At 52.3% G+C, this 22,590-nt stretch overlaps 1 protein-coding gene across 9 annotated transcripts in view; it reads left to right on the top strand.

The window, feature by feature from the left end:
• Nucleotides 1-22,590, top strand: part of DNAH10 (dynein axonemal heavy chain 10) — a 130,438-nt gene that overhangs the window by 101,062 nt on the left and 6,786 nt on the right. For 6 of the 9 annotated variants that reach the window (XM_034638953.1, XM_034638952.1, XM_034638954.1 and 3 more), the window contains 16 exons: nucleotides 562-759; nucleotides 1,284-1,445; nucleotides 3,155-3,329; nucleotides 8,921-9,102; nucleotides 10,154-10,290; nucleotides 11,465-11,682; nucleotides 12,720-12,941; nucleotides 13,218-13,365; nucleotides 14,710-14,989; nucleotides 15,652-15,881; nucleotides 17,557-17,830; nucleotides 18,904-19,008; nucleotides 19,613-19,767; nucleotides 20,479-20,633; nucleotides 21,615-21,798; nucleotides 22,368-22,568. In XM_034638953.1, coding sequence (XP_034494844.1) covers nucleotides 562-759; nucleotides 1,284-1,445; nucleotides 3,155-3,329; nucleotides 8,921-9,102; nucleotides 10,154-10,290; nucleotides 11,465-11,682; nucleotides 12,720-12,941; nucleotides 13,218-13,365; nucleotides 14,710-14,989; nucleotides 15,652-15,881; nucleotides 17,557-17,830; nucleotides 18,904-19,008; nucleotides 19,613-19,767; nucleotides 20,479-20,633; nucleotides 21,615-21,798; nucleotides 22,368-22,568 — 3,026 coding nt within the window. Of the gene's footprint in view, nucleotides 1-561; nucleotides 760-1,283; nucleotides 1,446-3,154; nucleotides 3,330-8,920; nucleotides 9,103-10,153; nucleotides 10,291-11,464; nucleotides 11,683-12,719; nucleotides 12,942-13,217; nucleotides 13,366-14,709; nucleotides 14,990-15,651; nucleotides 15,882-17,535; nucleotides 17,831-18,903; nucleotides 19,009-19,612; nucleotides 19,768-20,478; nucleotides 20,634-21,614; nucleotides 21,799-22,367; nucleotides 22,569-22,590 lie in introns of those variants that run through there. The other 3 variants (XM_034638956.1, XM_034638957.1, XM_034638959.1) reach the window with 3 other exon arrangements.

Raw genomic sequence — 22,590 nt, 5'->3', positions numbered from 1 at the left:
TTAGGAGTTGAGTTAGCAGCGTTAAGCACATTCACATTCTTGTGCGGCTGTGACCACCATCCAGGTCCAGACCTCCTTCCGTCTTGTAAAACCAAAACTGTCCCCGCGAAGCACGAGCTTCCTGTTCCCCCTGCCCCAGCCCCCACCCCGTAACCTCTCATCTACTTTCTGTCACTGAATTTGCCTGTTCTAGAGACTTTGCATGAAGTCGGATCATGTAATGTTTGTCCTTTTGTGCCTGGCTTCTTGGACTCAGCATGTTCTCAGGGTTTTTCCGTGTTGTGTCACGGGGCAGAGTTTCCTCTCTCCCGTCGTGTGGGTGGACCGCATTCTGTTTATCCGGTCCTCTCTTGACGGACGCTGGGTCACTTCCACTTTGGGCTGTCGCGAGTAGCACTGCTGTGAGTGTTGGCCTGCAGGAGTCTGCCGGACGTTTTCAGGTCTTTTTGGGTCCATGCCTTGGAGCGGAATTGCTGGGTCATAGAGGAATTCCGTGTTAACTCTTCGGGAAGCTGCTCTTTTCCGTTGTCTCAGAGGCATTTTCCTTTCCCTTCTCCTCAGGGACTAATCTGATGATCCCAGTGGAGCACTCAGGCGATGTGGTGGAACACGTTGTTTTGGTCCATAAATCCGTGGATGAATTCAGCAAACTATTTCTACAGAAATTGAGGCGGAGCAACTATGTAACCCCCAGAAACTACCTTGACTTTATTAGCACGTATTCAAAATTGCTGGATGAGAAAACTCAGTATAACATAGGTAAGGGGGGGGAACGGGATGGTGAGCGAGTGGGGACTGAAGTGCTGACCTTTTCTTTAAGTGGGTGATTTACTAGCAAGAGCAGGCATACTTAGGGTTGAGACAAAGTATAGCACATTCCGGATTTTACTTCTCAGAGTGATGCTTCTGGGCGGGTAGAGGCCTGGCACGCTCGTATTTTTATTTGTCAGTGTGGGGTCATGCACTCAGAGCTCTGCGTTTTCACTGCTTAGAGATACAGTCTGATGGCAGCAATGTGCTCTGTTGGAAAACGCTTTTGAAAAAATGCTCTGGCTCTGGCTGTTGGCCAAGGGAAGCACTGTTTTCAGAAATACACTTATTTTGGCCGACGTGGTCCCAGCATGGCGGTAGAAGTACTGAATGTTGCCTGACATCTTATGAAGATGACTTTTTCGGTAGAGCCCCAGTGGGACGGATCACAGTGAGGCCCCGAGAATGCTTGCCCGGGTGTGTGGGGAACAGCACCCACCCTGGTGATGAATACAGCTCCTCTCTTTCCTCAGCTCAGTGCAAGCGTCTGGAGGGGGGGCTGGACAAGCTGAAGGAGGCCACCATCCAGCTGGACGAGCTGAACCAGAAGCTGGCTGTGCAGAAGGTGGTGCTGGTGGAGAAGTCCGCCGCCTGCGAGGCCCTGCTGGAGGAGATCGTCACCAACACAGCCATAGGTGAGTGTGGGGCCAGCTCGGGGACCGGGGCTCCCCAGACAGGACAGGGCTCCACTGGGGGACATCCCCAAGAAGCCATTTGTCAGCCCGCCCTTTATCTTCCGAGCGGGACGAACATTCCTGTGAGCGGGGCTTTGCACGCCCTTCCTGCCGGTTCCAGGCCACGCTGAGCTCACCTGCCGTCCCTCCAGCCCTCCTCCCCACCCGGCTCCTCTCCAGGTGCATCTCCTCTGTGATGCTTTCCCCACAGACCCCTCTCCTTGGCACCCACCTTGACAGTTCTGACAGTCTCCGCTCTGCTTTTCGGTTCTGACGGTTTCTTTGTTGTGACCTCGCTTCCTTCTTCCCGTGTGTTTGTCTTCCTGTTGCTCCAGCGAGAATCTCTCCCAGGGCCGGGATCCCTCATAGCGTCAGGGCCCGTACATGCTTTGCAGCCTACAGACGCTCGGTCAGCGCTTGCTTGTTGACTGTGGACGTGACTCCCTAGAGAATGCCGTGTCAGAAAATACGGCATCCGCTATGTGTGTATCGAGCACCCACTGTATGGGTTCCCTGGGGCCGTTTGCTGAAGCAGAGACCACGTGAACTTGAGCAGGGCCCCAGGGCACATAGGACGGCCACACGCCAAAGTGGTAACAAGAATGGCCGTGATGTTCAAGTCCTTGGGCTCCCGTCCCACCTGGGTGTCCCCGGACAAGGGACAGGGTGTTCGTTTCCTAAAGCTGCCCAAACAAATGACCACAGCCGGGGGCTTCGAACAACAGATCTTTACTCTCTCATGGTTCTGGAGGCCAGGGTTGAAATCAAGGTGTCAGCAGGGCTGTGCTCCCTCCAAAGGCTCTAGGGAGGGAGCCCTCCTTGCCTCTTCCAGCCTCTGGTGTTTGCCGGCAATCCTGAGCTTTTCAGTTCATCTCGGTGGCACATTACCTTCTTCCCTCTCTGTCGCTCTGTCTCTCTGTCTTCACGTGGTCGTCTTATAAGGACACAAGCCATTGGATTTAGGACCCACCCTAACCCAGTATGACCTCACGTGAACTCATTAGATGCCCAAAGACCCTCTTTCTAAAAAAGGTCACGTTCTGAGGTTGCAGGTGGACATGGATCGTGGGGGACACCATTCAACCCCGTACACCTACTATGAGCTGAGCCCTGCGCTAAGCATTGGGGCTACAGCCCTTGGGGAGACGCCTACATTCTAGTGAGAGGACCAGACACTCAGTGAGCCGATAATTAGGTGAAATGCCAGGTTTCCTTCAGTGTCATGAAGCAAACAGAGCGATGAGGTTGAGAGTGACAGAAAGGGCAGGTCACCTGAGGAGGGGTGGCTTTTCCGTGGAGCCCGAATGAACCTAGGAGATGGTGATGAGAAGCAAAGAGGTCTCAGTGAGCCAGAAAGACAGGGAGGGCAACCCTGGTGTCCTCAGCTCATACTGGCCAAGCAGGGTTGGGGGCTATCCCATGGGATGGAGTAGTGGGACACGGGTGGGCCAGTCAGAGTCAGAGCCCCGTTCCTGGTGTTGGAGACCCCACGCCCGGTAGGCACTTCTATTTTAGCAGCAACACCCAAGGCCACCGTATTGGCCAAGGCTCGTTAGATGCCCTGGCAGCCCAGCACCGACCTTGGAGGGCCATGTGCCGCTTTGTGTCCGTGGTCGCGGTCTCTCCCTTCCACGCCCAGTGGTCTCACTAACCCGCCCCCCCCCCCACAGCTGAGGAAAAGAAGAAGCTCGCAGAAGAAAAAGCCATAGAGATAGAGGAACAAAACAAGATCATTGCAGTGGAGAAGGCCGAGGCCGAGACGGCCCTCACTGAGGTCATGCCCGTCCTAGAGGCCGCCAAGCTGGAGCTGCAGAAGCTGGACAAATCGGATGTGACCGAGATCAGGTAACCAGCGGTCTCCGTGTGTGCATGGCTGCGCACTGCTCTGCTGAAGGCAGTGCTAGTCCTGCTGGCAGGTGGGCGCCTACAGAGCTGCAGTGTGTGCCGGCCACCGTGCTGAGCGCTTTCCGAGGCGGCTTCCGTCACTGCTGTGATTATCCTCTTTTGCAGATGGGGACTGTGGGGCCCAGGGCGGTGAGGGGGCTCGCCCCAGGTGCCCCCCCAGCCCCGAGGTAGCAGGGCCTGTTGACTTTAGACCCAGGCTGTCTCACAGAAGGGGGCTGAGTTCCAGAGCTCAGTAAGCCAGTGCTCGCCGCAGGGAACCGCACACCAGTATCTGCCCTGAACAGCAGTAGCGCACTTGATGCAGGGGGCTGGTGCCCTGCTGAGAGCAGTGAGCGGAGTGGGGATGCTCTGCCCCTGTTCCAGCCAGATGGGCTTGCGAGGGGTGGGGAGAGTGGCTCCTTGCTGTGGCCCAGGCATTTGGCAGACAATCTCTAAAATGACTGCATCTCCCACAACCGGAAGACTTCCAGGATAAAGGGCCTGGTGTGGGGCCGGCGGGGAAGCTTTCTCCCCACAGCATGTGGTCTGACCCTGGGGTGCCGCTAATGGATCTCACTGGAAATTTAGCACCAAGACTGAAGCTGGGAAGGCGCGCTGCCCTGTCTGCCCGCCACCTCCCCCCAACTCCCCCTGCGACCCTCAGCCCCTCAGCTCTCCCCATCCCATCCTCCTTGTCAGAAGCGGTTTGGTCCTTCTGGTCCCACAGTCAGGTCGTGTGCGAGACAGACTCCTGTTTCCAGGTCAGTGGTTGACTTTCCATCTCGGGCTCCCGGCAGAACAAGGCTTGTTCTCGGTGCTTCTCGCTCTTCCTAAGGGCTGAGCCGCCTTCCTTTGTCAAAGGCTGTGCCCTTGTTGTTTGCTCATGAGTGAAACATGGGGATTCAAACCAAATGTCCAGCTCGTTCCAGGGCAGGGCACCCACACAGTTCTTGGGGGGCCACCTGTAGATGCTGCTGCTCTTAGCAAGAAGTTGTTCTTTCAGTTTTGCGGAGTGCGGTTGAGCGAAGGTATAAGGATGGACATTTTAGAATCGCCGTAGTATGTGTCAGACGTTCAGACCGAGGAGCTGGAACAAAGCAGAAATGCATAGCAAGCAGAGCTGAAGCCCAGACCATCAACATACACGTTTCCACGAGAAAGAGCCAGTCACCAGTTACAAAATTGTGGGTACCATTCCCAGGGCAGCATAAAATACTGTAGAGCAGAGAGCTGGGGAGGAATGTCGAAAGGGATTCATTTGGAGAGAAGGGCCTGTGAGTCCCCCATCAACCCAAGGGGGAGGGGCGAGGTGGGGCTTCTGCAGAACTAAACAGAGAGCTTGCTACGTGTCCCCTGCAGGGAGTGAGGGATGCTGGCATCACGCCTGAAACAGGTGTGAGATGGGGGCTCAGCTCGTTCCTGAGAAAGTGGAAATGGCCTATGACCTTAAAGGAATAATTTTAGAAATGTGATTATTGGACAAGATAATATGTTCATGCATGGCTCTGCTTCTTATGGGCTGTGTGACTTTGGCAAGTCACCTAACCTCTCTGTGCTGCAGTTTCTTCATTTGTGACATGTGGGTGATAACAATTGTCCCCCATGGGATCAGGGCTCTTGGGAGGATTGACTGAACCATTATAGGAAGAGCTGTCAGGACTGGGTTGACCACACAGTGCCAAGTAAGCATGAGCTAGGAGCATGGTACCAACATGGGGCTAGGATCAAAGCCCCTCCCACCTGCTCCATCAGCTGAATTCCCCTCCCTCCCATACAACAGGCACCCATTGCCTTTTAGTTCTCCCATATCCATCCAGAGAGTGTTTATGCGTGATCGAGGCAACCAGATACACACACATCTCTTCAGTTCCCAACTTGAGATTCTGAAGGTTAGTAGTAGAACAAGGGATACCTGAGTGTTCTTTTTTCCTCCTTTTTTTGGTGTGTAAATGGTCATGTACTGTACACGTTTTCCTCTATCTTGGCTTCTCCGGTGAACAATGCATTTTGGAGAGCTCTCGCATGTTGCTATATGATGAACTTGCCCAATATTTAAAAAGAGCCCATCACAGTCCGCTGTATGGCAGTGCCAGCATCTATGTAATCAGCCCCAGTTTATGAGTCTGTAGCTCGTTGCCAGTCTGTTGCCTTTACAAACTGTGTGGCGAAGAATAACCCTGACCATACGTCATTTTGCGGCTGGGCAAGTCCGCTGGAAGGATACTTTTCCAGAAGTGGAATTGCTGAGTCCAAGGGGGTGTGTGTTGATAATGTCTGTAGCTGCTGTTTAATGTTCTCCCTGGGGGTGGAACCAATTTACACTCCACTGATCGTGTGAGTGCCTGCTTTTTCATAGCCTCACCAATAGAAAGCATTATTACACATTTGAATTTTTGCTCGTTTTATAGATGAAAAAATAGTATTTGTGTAATTTTAATGTGTGTTTTGCTCATTGAGAGTGAGGTTGACCTTTTTTTAAACATGTGAAAAATGTGTGTAAGGGTTGTATGTATTTCCTTTTCTGTGAGCTGTTCTTATGCTTTGCCCATTTATCTGTTATTGTTTTTGGGTTTTTTTTCTTATGCATTTCCAGTGGCTTTTTATGTGATAGGGAGATCAGTTTTTTAACCCTGATGTGAGTTGCGCATATTTTCCCCAGTGGTTCATTGGCCGTTTGAGTTTGCTTGTGAGGTTTGTGTGTGCGTGTGTGTTTGCTGTGTAAGATTTTTGTTTATATATGGCAGACTTGAGCGATATTTCATTTTGTGGCTTTTGGATATCATGTCATACTTAAATGGCCTTTAAACTGTACGACTAGAAAACAGTTTCTCCATGATTTCTTCCCGTACTTTTACAGTTTAATTCTGTAGAGTTACATATTTGGTCTTTTGGGTTTTCCTGGGGTTCAGTGTAAGTTTGGATCCAATTTTATTTTTTCCAGATGACTATAATCTGGCTTTCTTTAGGTTGTTTGGATGTTAAGTGTAGCACTTACATCTTGAAAATTTCATAATCCTTTGATTTTTTTAAATAGCACTTTCTTTCTGTAATGCTCAATCCCGTGGTAGAGATCGTCTGATGTTAGGGCAGGAAGATTAGGGGTCATGAAGATGAGAAACGGATGGGCCTCTGCAGTAAAGGAGGCTCCCTTTGTTACTGGCTTGCGATTTTACTTTTCTTCCTTCCATTCATTTGGTAGTCTTTGGGTGCCTACCACCCACCCACCTGTGCTGGCTCTGGGGCCGAGCAGCACTTCAGGCAGGCAAGGCCTTCACTGCGTTCAACTGACACTCTCGGGAAGTCGTGGACATTCATGCAGGAATCCCACGTGTACAGCAAAATCCCACAAGAAGTTAGGATGGGAAGGTCTTTGCTGCCATGACTGTGGATAACAGGGGATCCTCACCTATCTGGGGGGCGGGTGGGTGGGGAAAGTTCCCCAGGAAGTGACATTTATTTTTTAAAGGTTTATTTATTTGAGAGGCAGGGGAGGGGCAGAGGCAGAGGGAGCGAGAAACCCAAGCCGACCGACACTGAGTGCGGAGCCCAATGTGAGGCTCTATCCCACCACCCCGAGATGGTGACCTGAGCAAAAGCCAAGAGTTGGAGGCTTACCCTACTGAGCCACCCAGGCGCCTCCCCCATGCCCCGGAAGTGATATTTAAACTGAGATATGACTGGAGAGTAGGGATCCACCAGCTGCGGGATAGAGGCTAGAGGGGAACCCTCTGAGGCTGGAAGGAGCTTGGGCCGAGGGAAGAGCAGAGACAGTTGGAGTGTCCGGGTTAGAATGGGGGAAGGTAGGGAGTGGGCTTTGTGATGATTCTTCCCCTCCAGGGGGGGTAACGTATCATCATCATCTCTCTCTCTCACCTGAGTTTCTTTTGTAATAGGAGAAAGGAAATAAAACAAACATGTTTCTGTTTCCCAGGCTGACAACCTCAGGGTTACTAACGCCTCCGTTGTCCTGTGTTACGACAGCGATACCTTCTGTGTAAACACAGTCCCAGGTACTAGTTTGTAAGCTGGTAGCAGAGAACTTCACTTTCACAGACTCACAGGATTTTGGAGTAGGAAGGTCTGGTTAGGCTTCCCCATTTTACAGGTGGGAAAATTGAGAGCCCCGGATAGTTTATAGCTTGCCCACAGGCTCAGAACCCTTCACGGAGGGTGCGCTTCTTTCTGTCTTATATCTGAAAACCTCTCACTGATCCTTTCCTCCTCTGATTATACAAAGATCAGTGGCCTGGGCCTGGCCTCCATCAACCCTGAAGGAAACCTTTTAAAAACAGTTGACAGCGTTGTCGGCTTTCATAAGCACCTAATGCTGGTGTAATTGAACCTTTCCCTGGTGACTCAGGACCATTACCTTAATCATCGGTCTTTGTGCTGGAGTCATTGCCCTGGCTTGTCCTTACACTGCGTGGCTGCTTCTCTCCTCTCTTGTCTGCAGGCGAGTGGGTGGGGGTCCTGGGGCCAGGATGGCTGGGGCGTTTGCCCGGTAGAGACCGTCTCCATACTGCGTGCTGGTCTGGTTGTTCTCGCTCTCTCGCCCCTCCCACCCGCTCCCGCCCTCCTGCTTGCCTCTGGGTCGCTCTGGGCTCCCGCTAGAATGGCTGGGCTCCCGCCTCACCCCCCCACCCAGGCTGCCCTACACCCTTCAGGGGCCTCTGTTGTGCCCCCCTCTTCTCTCTTTTCCTTCCTCCCTTTCACCTCCTCTTCATCATTTTCCTGGTGCTTCTGTCTCTCTTCATGGTTCCAGTGTCGCAGGACTCAGGTGGCTTTTAGACACTTGGTGCAGCAGCAGGCAGCCAAGCGCCCCCGTCCCCCCAGTACAGCTAACGTGCCACCCGTTCCTTCTCGTGCGTGCACCTGTGCTGCTGTGCTGTCTCCCATCCCCTGGGCTCTCAGCACCTGGAGGGGTGAGGGCACTGGACATCCGAGTGTTTGGAGCGGCAGAGTGACAGTCTAGTCTCCTCAAAGACAAAGGAAACAGTTAAAGGCGACACAGCCTGAAAGGAGCCCAAGGTGTGGGGACCCCCGACCCCACAGGCTGTGTGAACACAGACAGGCCATCCAACCACTCTGAGCCCCGTCTCTTCATCTAGTGATTGGAAAATAGGACGATGAGGGGGAGGAGGGGGGCAGTAACACCAGTGGCTACACAGCAGAGTCGGAGGAGCCGCCCCAAGGTGTAATTAGAAACACACATTCTCGCTTTCCACCCTGACCTACTGACTCATGCTTGGGGTGGCCTGGGTGTGCATTTTAAGGATGTCCGCCCCATGATTCTGATGCCAGTCGGGGTCCAGGAGCCCGATCTGGCACCTGATGGCTGAGACCAGTTCCTGCCCTGGGAGAAGCCCACCTGAGGAGCCCAAGTCCACGTTGGGATATGGCTTCCTTTGCCTCCATGCCGTGTCACTTCTAAGAAATGACTCTGGGTTGAGCCATTTGTCTGGAACTTTCTGGAATTTTTTCTAAACTCGCATTTAGGCCAGATCCTGGCCACATCCTGGATCTGATTCACACACGTTTTTGTTTCTCACCAGGTCCTTTGCTAAGCCCCCCAAACAGGTGCAGACTGTGTGTGAGTGCATCCTCATCATGAAAGGGTACAAAGAACTCAACTGGAAATCTGCCAAGGGCATGATGTCTGACCCGAATTTCCTGAGGTCTCTGATGGAGATTGATTTTGATTCCATCACCCAGAGCCAGGTGAAAAATATCAGAGGTGCGTATGGACAGACGCAGGAATAGCGAGGGTTGATCTCAGTTTGGCAGCTCAGGCTTTGGGAGCAGGGATGGAAGGCACAGAGGGGGCCTGTCGTAGGCCGACCCTACTGCTGTGGTCAGCTGTCGTTGCAGCCCTTTGGATGGAATAGGCTGAACGATCCTTCCCAGAGGAAGATAGAAGCACTGTTGTGTGAAACAGAAAAGCTGGGTGCTCGATGGGCAATAGCAGCCAATGCCCTCTGCACATTCGACAGGGATCACTCTGGTGTTTCCCCTTAGGAAATAGGACCTTCTTATGGAACCCAGCCTGGCCTTGTCTTCTGTCCATCTTGTCCATCAGGCATGGTGGTGCAAGAGGCGGTCTAACCTTGACTTCTCCCCTTGTACCTTTTGCCAGTATAAAGTCTTCTGTAGGTCCCTGGGAGATGGGCAAAGAGGGGCTGGCACCACCCACAGCCAGCCTCCCCTTCTTTAGTTAGGCCCTCAATTCCTTTGAACCTGATGCCAGACCTGCCTAAAAGCTTAGCCAGTGGGAATGAGGTTTTAGTCTTTGCAAAAGGCCATTCAAGTTCATAGTGTCACTGTTTATCTTCAAGGTTTGTTCAGAACGTTACTATCAAATGCTCTTTCTCAGCCACTCAGAAACAAAACTAAATGAAACACAAAGGATAACAACAACTGCAAAAACCCAAGGACCTCTCTTTACCTGAATATTGACTGGATGGGTTTCTACCTGTTTGAAATTACTCCTGGGGTGAGGGTGTGGGTAGAGGTGATGGTGACCCATCATGGCCTATGAATTCCAGCTATCTACCTGCTCTGAGCCACTTTAGTGCAGTTGGGGGTCGCCACGGACACCCTGGACACAGAAGTGCCTGGATCATGGGATGTCCTGGGTGGCAGTAACCTGTGCCCCTCACTCACATCTTAAGCATCCATCTACGCAAAACTCATTTAGTGACACTTGTCCATCGGCAATTTATTTCCCATTTTATTTCCCCAAGATGAGGCTTGTCACTCATGGAAATCATTGCATCTTTGACCGGTAGGCCTCTTGAAGACTCTCAATACCACAACTGAAGAAATGGAGGCTGTGAGCAAAGCAGGCTTGGGGATGCTGAAGTTTGTTGAAGCTGTGATGGGCTACTGTGACGTTTTTAAAGAAATCAAGCCCAAAAGAGAAAAGGTATTTTCTATCTGTAAGACCTAAGCAGTGCTGCCAAGGGAGCAATCTGGAATCGGAATTAACACATCCACAGCTGTGCTGGACAAATGCTGGCAAGGTTCCGATTTTACATCACATAAGCATTCCCCCCCCCATCCCCGCTAATACATGATAACCCTGAACTCTATTACTCTCATCTAGACAGTGTGAATGAACTGACAGAACCAAAGTCTGGAAGATTTTCAAATTTTGTGTGGAAAGAGTAGGATAAATGGGTAAAATTCATCCTCTGTAAGTCAAGCAGGATTCTCTGCCTTGGCACTACTGACAGTTGGGGCTGGACCATTGTCTGGGGGGCGGGGTGCTGTCCCGTGCATGGTAGGATGTGTAATAACATCCCTGGCCTCCACGCACTGGATGCGATTGTCCCTACCCCCAAGATTGAACAACTAAAAATGTCTCCAGACCTTGCTGTCTGTCCTGTGGCCGGGGGGGGGGGGCAATAGCGGCCCCAGCTGAGAACCACTGGGTCAAAGTAACCCGTAGGACACACAATACAAAGAGAGTTATAAGGCTGATTTGATCATTTGAAACCCACTTTGACGCTGCTTTGTCACTCAGAATTTTGTTACTCAGAAAACTTAGGACCGGGTGGAAGACCAGTATTGTTTCTGATGCATTCTTTTGAGTTTTTGACTTAGAACCACAGTGTCCTTTTACTGTGACCTCAGTACACATGGAAATTAAGCCATCGGCTAACTTGGATGTAGGACGCCTTTTTTTCCAATGGAATTAGAGCTTTTGCAGTAAACAGTTGAAGAGGTGATTGAGAAAAGGAGTCACGTATCTCAGCAGGGCATACGGTGGCCGCATTAGAAATGTGGTGTGGGGGCGCCTGGGTGGCACAGTGGTTAAGCGCCTGCCTTCGGCTCAGGGCGTGATCCTGGCGTTATGGGATCGAGCCCCACATCAGGCCTCCTCTGCTATGAGCCTGCTTCCTCCTCTCCCACTCCCCCTGCTTGTGTTCCCTCTCTCACTGACTGTCTCTATCTCTGTCGAATAAATAAATAAAATTTTTAAAAAAAAAAAAAAAAAAAGAAATGTGGTGTGGACCTAAGCCTTGGGGTGAGAGACCCTTTCATCCCTGCCCTGCTACTGTCCCTCTCCCACGTTTCCGTGACTTGTCTTCACTTAGGTGGCCAGGCTGGAGCGAAACTTTTACCTCACTAAACGCGAGCTAGAAAGGATCCAGAATGAGTTGGCAGCGATCCAGAGGGAACTGGAGGCCCTGGGGGCCAAATACGAGGCAGCCATTCTGGAAAAGCAAATGCTGCAGGGAGAAGCCGAAATCATGGAGAGGCGGCTGATCGCTGCGGACAAGCTCATCTCAGGGCTGGGGTCTGAGAACATCAGGTCAGCGGCTGAGGAACCCCTCCGATAAGAGCCCCGAGTGAGACTCCGTGGTCTGTCGGTGAACATCAGCAACCGAATTTCTTACCATGTAGTCTTTCTGCCACACAGCGTTTTTATCTGGAAGCCGAGTGGGAAAGTTCTGATTTTGCTATTATCATGTTTAGGGTGGCTGAGGCCATTTTACACGTTCTGCGGTTTATTGAATAATTGTTAAGGGCTAAGGAGGCAGTGCCGCTGTGGAGACAGGGAGGCACCAGTGGCCTCTGGCAAGGTGCTGTCTGTTCTGGAAATGTTTACTTCTTAGTGACCTTTAACCCCGAGTGCATCCTGGGTGGGTCTGGAGGAGGAGTCCACCTCTGTTGCTAGACAAATGTCTTCTAAGGGCTCTTGCATCTGGCTCAGTCCTGAGCTTCAATTTTAAGCAGGTAGGGCAGTCTGACATCTGGGGCAAGGCTGTTTGGTCATAGCTGGTCTGCTGCATATGAGAGTAGTTTCTAATCTGGCACCTATAGAAGTGATATGGAAAACACTAGAAAATACTGTTTGCTTGTGGGAAACAAACCATTTTTAGTATTTCTAAAACCTAGAAGACTTTGGCCATTTAGCAGAAGGGGCCAAATGAAACATCTACTCCCTTTTATCTTGGGTAGAAATCTGTCACCAAGCAGGACCAGAGCTTGTGAGTTCTGCTGGGTGTGTCTGCAAGTTGCTGATTAAAGCATTCAGAAACAATGTGATTACTACTTAATAAATAGCTTCGAGGCTAGATGCGTCCCGCAAACATTTTCGTAGCCCTTTAGATGCTGGGTTCTGCTGAGCCCTGCAATTGAACAAGGTCTTCTAAAACACTGGGCGTGCCAGGGTGGGAAGTTGCAAAATGACCTGGCAACCTTTGTTTCTAAAAGAAAGGACTGTCTCCAATGACGTTTCCTTCTGGCTAGCCCGGTTAGCAATGTCTCAAGGCGGTTCTTCTAGAATGTTCCTTCTGATGGTGCTGGAAGATAACGGCTTACCGCAGCCCCCGTCTCCTATGCCAGGTGGCTGAACGACCTGGATGAGCTGATGCACCGGCGGGTGAAGCTGCTGGGGGACTGCCTGCTTTGCGCAGCTTTCCTGAGCTACGAGGGTGCGTTCACGTGGGAGTTCCGTGACCAGATGGTCAACCAAGTTTGGCAGAATGATATCCTGGAGCGGGAGATTCCCCTGAGCCAGCCTTTCCGGTTAGAACACCTGCTCACAGATGATGTTGAGATCAGCAGGTGTGTGCGACCCTGAGCCCGGAGGACGAGGGTGATTTGTGGGGGGGCCGGGGGGGTGGTGGTGAGTGGGCATCACCCTGGCAGGGGAGAGGTGGGGGCAGCCGACTGACTGCACAGAAATGTCAGGGTGAGCTGCAAATCCTGCTTCCCCAACCCTGAGGAGGGTTGAGCAGCCTGGGGGTTGGTAGATTGTTCTGGAAGGTCAATCCTATCACCCTTGGCACTCGGTTACAAGTCGACAAGGAAAATAGATTTCCCTGTCACTGTCCCTTCCAGGTGGGGATCCCAGGGGCTGCCCCCCGATGAGCTCTCGGTTCAGAATGGCATCCTTACCACCCGGGCCAGCCGCTTCCCCCTCTGCATCGACCCCCAGCAGCAGGCCCTCAACTGGATAAAGAGAAAAGAGGAGAAAAATAACCTGCGGGTATGGCCAGCTCCTCCCTGGGTGTCCACTCCCCTCACTGCCTGCTCTCAGGGCACAGCCTGCCTGTCCTGTCGTCTCTACCTGGCAGCCTTGGGCCCCTGGCCATGCCAAGCTAAAATGTCCTGAGCCCCCAGCGGAACCCTTCCCCTCCTTGCACACCCACCCTATTGAGTCCTTGAGGGCAGCATCCCCTGCCTTGGGCTTTGCTTTCTGACCCATGTGTTGCCTCTCAGCTATGAGCGGCTTGAAGCTGGACATTGTGCTTCCCTTATCTTTGTGTCCCCCTACCTGTACAGCGCTTGCTGACCTGAGATGCTCATTTTTTTCTTTTGGAATGGGGGAGGAAAGATATCTCAATATCTTTTGGTTGAGATGTAATTCACATACTATAAAATTCACCCATTTAAAGCATACAACTCAATGGTTTTTATTATATTACGCACAGAGTTGTATAACAATCACCAGAATCAGGTTTTCCCACCCCAAAAAGCAATGCTGTGTGCTCTAGCCATTGCCCCCCCACCATCCTTCCGTTCCCTCCCCCCGTCTCCTAGCAACCACTAATGTATTTTATAGATTTGCCTCCTCTGGACGTTTCACATAAATGGAGTCATGCACTCTGTGGCCTTTGTGTCTGGCTTCTCTCAGTGAGCACCATGTTGCAAGGCTCATCCAGGTTGTAGCAGGTGTCGTGCTTCCTTCCTCTCTGTGGCTGAATCACAGTCCATTGTGGGGATGGACCACATTTTACCATCCATTTATCCATTGATGGACATTTGGATGATTTCTACTCTTTGGCTATTATGAATAATGCTGCTGTGAACATTTGTGTGCACGTTTTTTTGGTTTTTGGGTTTTTTTGGTGGGCATACATGTTCAATTTTCCTGGGTGAAATTGCTGGGGCCCAATCACTTTTTGCTGAACTAGTTCACAAACTCATCATTCTCAGTTTTCCTTTTTCCTTAGTTTTTTCTGATCCTTGCTCCCGAGGATGTACATGCTGTTGGGGGGGCGTCTGCCTCTAAAATATACATAGAGCTACAGTGAGACAAATATTAATGCAGAGGTGGTCCTCGACTCCCCCCCCCCCACTCCCAGCCTGCCGGGGTTCTCAGGTGGCCCACCCTGCAAGTCATAATGAGACTCTGTCATGATTCCTTCAGGCTGCTCAGAGCCTGAACTTAATGGGTTTCTGGCTTCTACGGGGCTCCTGCTTTGCTTCCCCCCCCCCCCCCAATTCTTTCTCCCCTCTGGCTGCCTCCAAGGCTCCAGGGTGCCCACTCCCTGCTCCGGAGGCGCTCTCCCTGAATGTTTGCCGAGGGCACTGCACCCCTGTCTTCCAGGTGGCTTCCTTTAATGACCCCGACTTCCTGAAGCAGCTGGAGATATCCATCAAGTATGGGACTCCTTTCCTGTTCCGTGACGTGGATGAGTACATCGATCCTGTGATTGATAATGTCTTAGAGAAAAACATCAAAGTCGTCCAAGGACGGCAGTTCATCATACTGGGAGACAAGGAAGTGGATTACGACTCAAATTTCAGACTATACCTGAACACCAAGCTGGCCAACCCCAGATACACGCCGTCTGTGTTTGGGAAGGCCATGGTCATCAACTACACGGGTGAGGGTGCACACAAGCTTGGTGGCAAATTGGGGCGGTAACCCCGGAGACTACGGGCAGTCATGGCTTTCATGGGGTGCCGTTCGTTCACTGACCCCAGGTCATGCTCTCAGGGTCATGGGTTCATTGGTCAGTTCTTCATGATGAAGGTTTGGGCGCCCGCTTGGAAGGCATGGAGATGCGTGTCTTGGGGTGTGCGGAGTCTGGACCATAGGGCCGGGATACCTACCCTTGGAGTGGGCTGAGACCCTGTTCTGCTGGGGCAGGAAGTTACTCTGTGTGCGTGCATTTGAATATGAGGCATGATTTTGGATTTCCCCACTTCCTTCCAACTGAATCTTGTTAGGAGCCGAGTGCCATTTCTCACATTTTCTAGGCTTCTCCTACCCGCCTCAATAGGTTAAGCAGGTTGGGTGTGATTTTGGCCTCCCCGATCTGTGGGAGCCCCTGCACTCTTGTCGCCCACCACTCTGTGGGGGAGCATCTCCGTGTCGTTCTGACGGTTTTGACCTGTGGCTCTAGAGTGGTGGCGGGAGCGAGTCCTCGAGTTCCCGAAATGCTGGCTCAGATGCACCCTCAGCTAGCCCACCCCACGCACAAGTGTGCAGCAGCAGAGGAGACGCGGGGTGCCCCGCGGTGACGGCCTCCCCTTGCTCCCACAGTCACGCTGAAAGGTCTCGAGGACCAGCTGCTGAGTGTGCTGGTGGCCTACGAGAGGCGAGAGCTGGAAGAACAGCGCGAGCACCTCATCCAGGAGACGAGTGAGAACAAGAACCTACTGAAGGATTTGGAGGACTCCCTCCTTCGGGAACTGGCGACCTCCACGGGGAACATGCTGGACAACGTGGAGCTGCTGCAGACCCTGGAGGAGACCAAATCCAAGGCCACGGAGGTATCAGCTGCACAGAAAGTACATTGCACTGGGAGGGGGTGGGGTGGTTCCTGGACACCCCTTTGGAGCCCCCTCATCTGCTCAAGGAGAGGATTGGACTCTGATCTCAGGGCCTCATTCCCACATCTTAGAAGCTGAGGCATTGGGGTAGGGTGGGGGTATGGGGACAGCCATCTGTGCTGACATCAGATTTGAGCTCTTAGTCACCTGGGGGTTTGCCTGATGAGATCCTCTATGAGGGTGTGCTATGGGGAGGGGAGCCCTAGAGGCCCTAGAGGTGTTCCCAGGGACCTTTGTACATCAGGTCAGCCTCTTTGAGTCAAGAATGATAGGGGCGCCTTGGTAGCGCAGTCGTTAGGCGTCTGCCTTTGGCTCAGGGCGTGATCCCAGCGTTCCGGGATCGAGTCCCATATCGGGCTCCTCCGCTGGGAGCCTGCTTCTTCCTCTCCTACTCCCTCTGCTTGTGTTCCCTCTCTCGCTGGCTGTCTCTCTCTGTCAAAAAAAAAAAAAAAGGTAGAAAACCCAGCTCTATTTGGGTTAAGTCAAAAGGGAAATTATTAGCTTAGAATACAGAAAGTCCAGGGACGGCTTCACGCAGGGTTGGATCCAGGACTCTAAGCATATCATTAGGATTCTGTTTCTCTCCGTTTCTGGGCTGGGCCTTTGGTTGGGTTGGCTTCATTCTCTGCCTCCCCATGTGCCAAGTTGCCCTCATGGTCACCGTGTGGGTATGGCCTCGTGTCCCTGCAGGTTCTGGTCCAAAGGGAAAGTGAGAATTGTTACCTGTCCCTATCTTGAAGGTCCCGAGAGTCATTTCAGTCACATGCCCACCACGAGCTGATCCCACGTCTGGGGATGCTGTGTGCAGCCTGGCTGGCCCTGGGTCACACGCTCCTCTCCTGGGGCTGGGGTGAACCCCACATCTGGGATGAAGCAGGGGACGTTGGAGTCTCCAAGTTAAAGTCAGGGACTGTTATTAGAAGGGGCACAGGCGCTGGGCAGTCCGGCCAACAAACATCGACTACATCTGGCACGAGGGTGGGTGCTCGGCAAACTCCCGAGTGTTGCACGGATTTCTTTGCTGCTCCGTCCCACTACCGCTTTCTGCATTCCTTACTTTCTTTTTTTTTTTTTAAAGATTTTTATTTATTTATTTATTTATTTATTTATTTATTTATTTATTTATTTATTTATTTATTTGACAGAGAGACAGGCCAGTGAGAGAGGGCACAAGCAGGGGGAGTGGGAGAGGAAGAAGCAGGCTCCCAGCGGAGAAGCCTGATGTGGGGCTCAATCCCAGAACTCCGGGATCATGTCCTGAGCCGAAGGCAGGCGCTTAACTACTGCGCCACCCAGGCGCCCCGCATTCCTTACTTTCTTGCTCATTTCCTTTTTTTTTTTTTTTAAGATTTTTATTTATTTATTCGACAGAGATAGAGACAGCCATCGAGAGAGGGTCTTAAGACAAGCAGGGGGAGTGGGAGAGGAAGAAGCAGGCTCATAGCAGGAGAGCCCGATGTGGGGCTCGATCCCATAACGCCGGGATCACGCCCTGAGCTGAAGGCAGACGCTCGACTGCTGTGCCACCTAGGCGCCCCTCTTGCTCATTTCCTAAGTCATCCTGGTGACAGTGTCAGTCTCCCTCTTTCCACAGTGACGTGCACCTTTTCTTTAGGTATTGGAGAAGCTCAAGCTGGCGGAGAAGACAGCCTTGGACATTGACAGGCTGCGGGACGGCTACAGGCCGGCCGCCAGGAGGGGGGCCATCCTGTTCTTCGTGCTGTCTGAGATGGCCCTGGTCAACGCCATGTACCAGTATTCCCTCATTGCCTTCCTGGAGGTCTTTGGCTTGTCTCTTAAGAAGTCCCTGCCTGATTCCATTCTCATGAAGCGACTACGGAACATTATGGACACGCTGACCTTCAACGTCTATAACTATGGTTGCACGGGTGAGCACCCCTGCTCTGTGGGCGCGCCCCTCTGGCGTCTTTCTGTGTATCCAGATCTCTTCTGTTGAGGACATGAGGCAGATGGGATCAGGGCCCACCCTAATGGCCTCGGTTTACCTTTGTTCCCTCTTTAAAGGCTCCCACTCCCAATGTGGTCACATTCGGAGGCGCTGGGGGTCAGAGCTTCAACATATGGATTTGGGGGACACAATTCAGCCCATTCCAGTTGGGCAGGAAAAAGGTTGAGGACCGTTGTCCCTACAGGGCTCGCTTCAGTAGCCAACCCTTGCAGCACACGGAAGGTAGAATTCAAGTCACAGATGTTGACTTATGCAGTTTTTCCCCCAAGAACACATTTCTTCTGTTTTTTGTTTTTGTTTTTTTAAAGAAGAACAACTTTAGTGTTCAGCCTCCCCCTATCACTAATGAGCGTGTGGTGGAATGTGCTTGCTCTGCAGTGGAGGTCGGCCGACTGTGACCAGCAGGCCAGGTCTGGCCCCCTGCCTGCTTGTGTCAATAGCGTGCTGTTGGAACCCGGCCGGGCCGTCCGTCTGTACGTCATCTGTGGCTGCTTCCCTGCTGCCGGGGCCAATGAGTAGTTATTACCGAGACCGGCCTGTAACATCAAAAATACTTCCTATCTAGACTTTGACAGGGAGCTTGCGAACGCCTCTCCTGGATGACAGCAGACAAGGGCTCGAACTTAGGCAAACGACCCACGTTCCACGGAGAAGGTGGCTCCAGACTCCTATTGTGCGGTCCGCAGCCGCCTTCAGCCCGCTCTGCTCTCCCAGGCGGGTGCAGTGGGTGCGGCAGGCAGGGCCGCTGCGGACGCACGAGTGAGCGGGACCGCAGCCCGGCTCGCGGGCCCCAGGCGCAGACCGAGCCCGTGCTGTGTGTGCTCAGACGCCGCGGACATCCAGTGCGCAGTGGGGTGGGGGTGGGTGCTGGGGGGGGGTGCCGGGCGCCACCACGCTGTCAGGCCTTTCAGTCCGTTTCTCTTACGTTTAAGCTTGTCGTGGATAGAAAACTCCACTTTACGTCATCAGTGCCCATCTGATGTTTCCCTCTAGGATTGTTTGAGAGACACAAGTTACTTTTTTCTTTCAATATGACGATCAAGATAGAGCAAGCAGAAGGCAGAGTCTCCCAGGAAGAATTAGATTTCTTCTTAAAAGGTGACGAATGTGCATCCTTTCATTCTTCCCCACTCCTTCGACCCCCTGTTGCACACGTATGTAGGTTCATTAAAACAAACAACAGTATTATCAAACTTCTCCCTGGGACTTGGCTTCCAACAATACTGCTTTTTAAAAAAAAATTATTTGAGAGAAAGAAAGAGAGTGAGCACAACCAGGGGGAGCGGCAGAGGGAGAAGCAGATTCCCCACTGAGCAGGGAGCCCAAGGTGGGACTCGATCCCAGGACCCTGATATCATGACATGAGCCGAAGGCAGACGCTTAACTGACTGAGCCTCCCAGGGGCCCCCCAACAGCACTGCTTTACTAAATATTTTAGTTGACAGTTGCAGCCTCAGAAATGGTTCTGGTCTGGCCCAGAGCAGCGGGTCTCTGCCCACAGGCTGTCCCGAGGCTAGAAGCCACACTGAGCTGCCTGGGTGCGATCCCATGCAGTGACAAGACAAGGCTATATGGTCCTTCTCTGTCCATCCCCTTTGGAGATGTGGGTCTCTTCCCGGAGTAGAAGTTGGAGTCCCGAGCTGCTCACTCTTCCTGAAGCTTTGCTGCCGGCTGTTTACTTCCCATCTTCTGTCGTGATTAGGAAACATTTCCCTGGAGAAGAGCCAACGAAAAAAGCCTTGTGCTTGGTTGTCTGACCAGGGATGGGAAGATATCATGCTTTTATCAGAAATGTTCTCAGACAACTTTGGGAATCTTCCTGATGATGTGGAGAAACACGTGGCGGTCTGGCAGGAGGTGAGACCATGTTCTCTCTCTCCACCTTCCCTTCCCTCCATGTCGGTGGTCTTGAGATTTCAACCGTAGCCTTACTTCTTGTGAGCGAGAAGATACTCCCGAGTGACCCATTCAGAATAGACTCAGCGCCCTCCAGTATCCTTGATGGAATTCTCCTTTATCTAGTTCAGCTAGTGTTGTGGGAGAAATGTCCATCTGTCTGTCCATCTGTCCCTCTATCCATCCATCTGAGAAATGGGCACCTGCCAGGGACCATGTCCCTTAATGGGCACTGGGGACGCAACAGTGAAAAAGATTCAGTCCTTCCCTTCCTGATGTTCATAGTTTTTGGGGCGGGGGGGGGAGGTAGAAAATGATGGATCTGACTAGAAGTGACTTTGAGGGGGCACCTGGGTGGCACAGTCGTTAAGCGTCTGCCTTCGGCTCAGGGCGTGATCCCGGCGTTCCGGGATCGAGCCCCACATCAGGCTCCTCTGCTATGAGCCTGCTTCTTCCTCTCCCACTCCCCCTGCTTGTGTTCCCTCTCTCGCTGGCTGTCTCTATCTCTGTCGAATAAATAAAATCTTAAAAAAAAAAAAAAGAAGTGACCTTGAGGTTCATACTGGTATAGGTTTCATTCCCTTACAATGAGTTTTGGGACCTTCATATAAAAATGGGGGCTTATCTCGTTTCTGAGTTGATGCCACCATGAATGTTCTTTGCTTTTCCCAGTGGTATGACCTGGACTCACTCGAGCAGTTTCCATTCCCCTTGGGTTATGATAACAACATCACCCCTTTCCAGAAGTTGCTTATTTTGCGCTGTTTCCGTGTGGATCGGGTGTATCGGGCGGTGACCGACTATGTGACTGAAACAATGGGAGAGAAGTAAGTGTGCTGTTGAGTTTGGCCCTTCTGTGGGCTTGTCCGCTCTGCACTGCAGACTGGCAGACAGCGGCGGCTGCCCAGCTTCCAAGAGAGCCGCCACCTCCCTGTCTCCGCCCAGTGTTAGTCATTCTAGTTCCGTGCTATTCAGGAGAGGTACGGTGGGACCTACATGTGTGAAGTGTTCTAGTAGCCATAGTCAGCAGGAAACGGATGAAATTATAATAACACTTTATTTAACTCAACACATTAAAATATCATTTCAATATGTCATCAATACAAACATTACTGAGATATTTATTTACTTATTTATTTTTGGTGTTAAGTCTTCAAAGTCCTGTGTGAATTTACCTTTACCCCACATCTCAGTTTGGACTGGCCACACTTGCAGTGCTCAGTGGCCGCAGGCGCCGAATGGCTTCCATGTTGGACAGCGCAGCCCTGGAACTGAAGCCGGGCAGATGACTTGGGCTTGCAAACTCAAACTCAGATGGCAATGAGTGAGCGGGGCTGGGTGGGGACGGGACGGTGGCCCATGGGAGAGGTCAAGCCTCTGGCAGGCGGACCCCGAGGGCTGGATCCCCTGACTCCCTGAAAGAAGCTACAAATTTGGATTTCTCTGTGAAACCACCCAAGCCTGATGTATTATAACTAATTTTCAAAAAATCTTGAGAAGTGGGCCATTCAGGACATACCTGTGGAGTTGTCGGCGTGGAGCCTCTGGGTTGTGTGTCATGGGGACATCTGCCTGGAAGGGCCCCTGTCGGGAGGCGCCCCCACAGATGTGCTGCGGTGCACTAGGGGGACACAGTGGGGCCTGTGTCACCTAGGAGTTCACCTTCCCGTGTGTGACGTGTATGTAGACACTGGACTCTAACCTGTGCAGCGTTATACCAGAGGAACAGCCGGAAGTTTCCGGATGGGATGAGGCAAGTGCACTGTGGCTGTCCTCCACAAGAGTCCCCTCTCTGTTTCCTTCACTAGGTACGTGCAGCCCCCGATGATCAGCTTTGAGGCCATCTTTGAGCAGAGCACTCCAAACTCACCCATTGTGTTCATCCTCAGTCCCGGCTCTGACCCTGCCAGCGACCTTATGAAATTAGCTGAGCGTAGTGGTTTTGGAGGAAACCGCCTCAAATTCCTCGCCATGGGTCAAGGCCAAGAAAAGGTAATTGGTTGTTGGAAGGAACGAACTCCAAATTTAGGTAAAGTCCCTGGCCTCCGTTAACAGTGGGTTGATAACTGGTTTCAAGGGTGCTGCACGACAGCTATGGTCCTAGAGCAGGCATGCTGTCGCTGCTGACCTTGCGTGACTGCCGGGCCCTGTTGCTCCCAACGTGTGCTCACACGTAGTCGTCATCCCCTTCAGTCTTGGTGACATCCCTGTTTCAGATCAGCACTGTCCTTGCCCCTGTGGCACGGGCGTGGACGTAGTCACGGCACTGGTGCGACTGTGCCAGAGAATCCGGAGCTCCTGGGGCCGAGGCCAAGGCCGGCAGGTGGAAGGTGCTGGCCCGTCTTCCTGGCTGGGACTGGCCTGGTGGCCCAGCGGCCCTAAAGGGACTCTGAAAGATCCGTTCTTTGAAGGCAGCCTGTGGAGCTCCTGGGTCACTGGCTTCCTTGCAGCTCCTGCTGGGGTGGGCTGTTCCTTTTCTGGGGGCGTGGAGTGGTTCTGTGGGAAAGCATGGGGCTGGCCTGGCTTGGGGACACTGACTCCTCCCTCGTGTCCTGGTGCAGGTGGCTCTGCAGCTGCTGGAGACGGCGGTGGCTCGCGGGCAGTGGCTGATGCTACAGAACTGCCATCTCCTGGTGCAGTGGCTGAAGGATCTGGAGAAGTCCCTGGAGAGGATCGCCAAGCCCCACCCAGACTTCCGCCTATGGCTCACCACGGACCCCACCAAGGGCTTCCCCATTGGGATTCTGCAGAAGTCCTTGAAGGTCTGGCTTCCGACAGCCATCT

Source organism: Ailuropoda melanoleuca, chromosome 12 (assembly GCF_002007445.2).
Source record: "Ailuropoda melanoleuca isolate Jingjing chromosome 12, ASM200744v2, whole genome shotgun sequence".
NCBI lineage: Eukaryota > Metazoa > Chordata > Mammalia > Carnivora > Ursidae > Ailuropoda > Ailuropoda melanoleuca.
The sequence above is the reverse complement of the archived record's forward strand: the minus strand, read 5'-3'. Positions and strand labels throughout refer to the sequence as shown.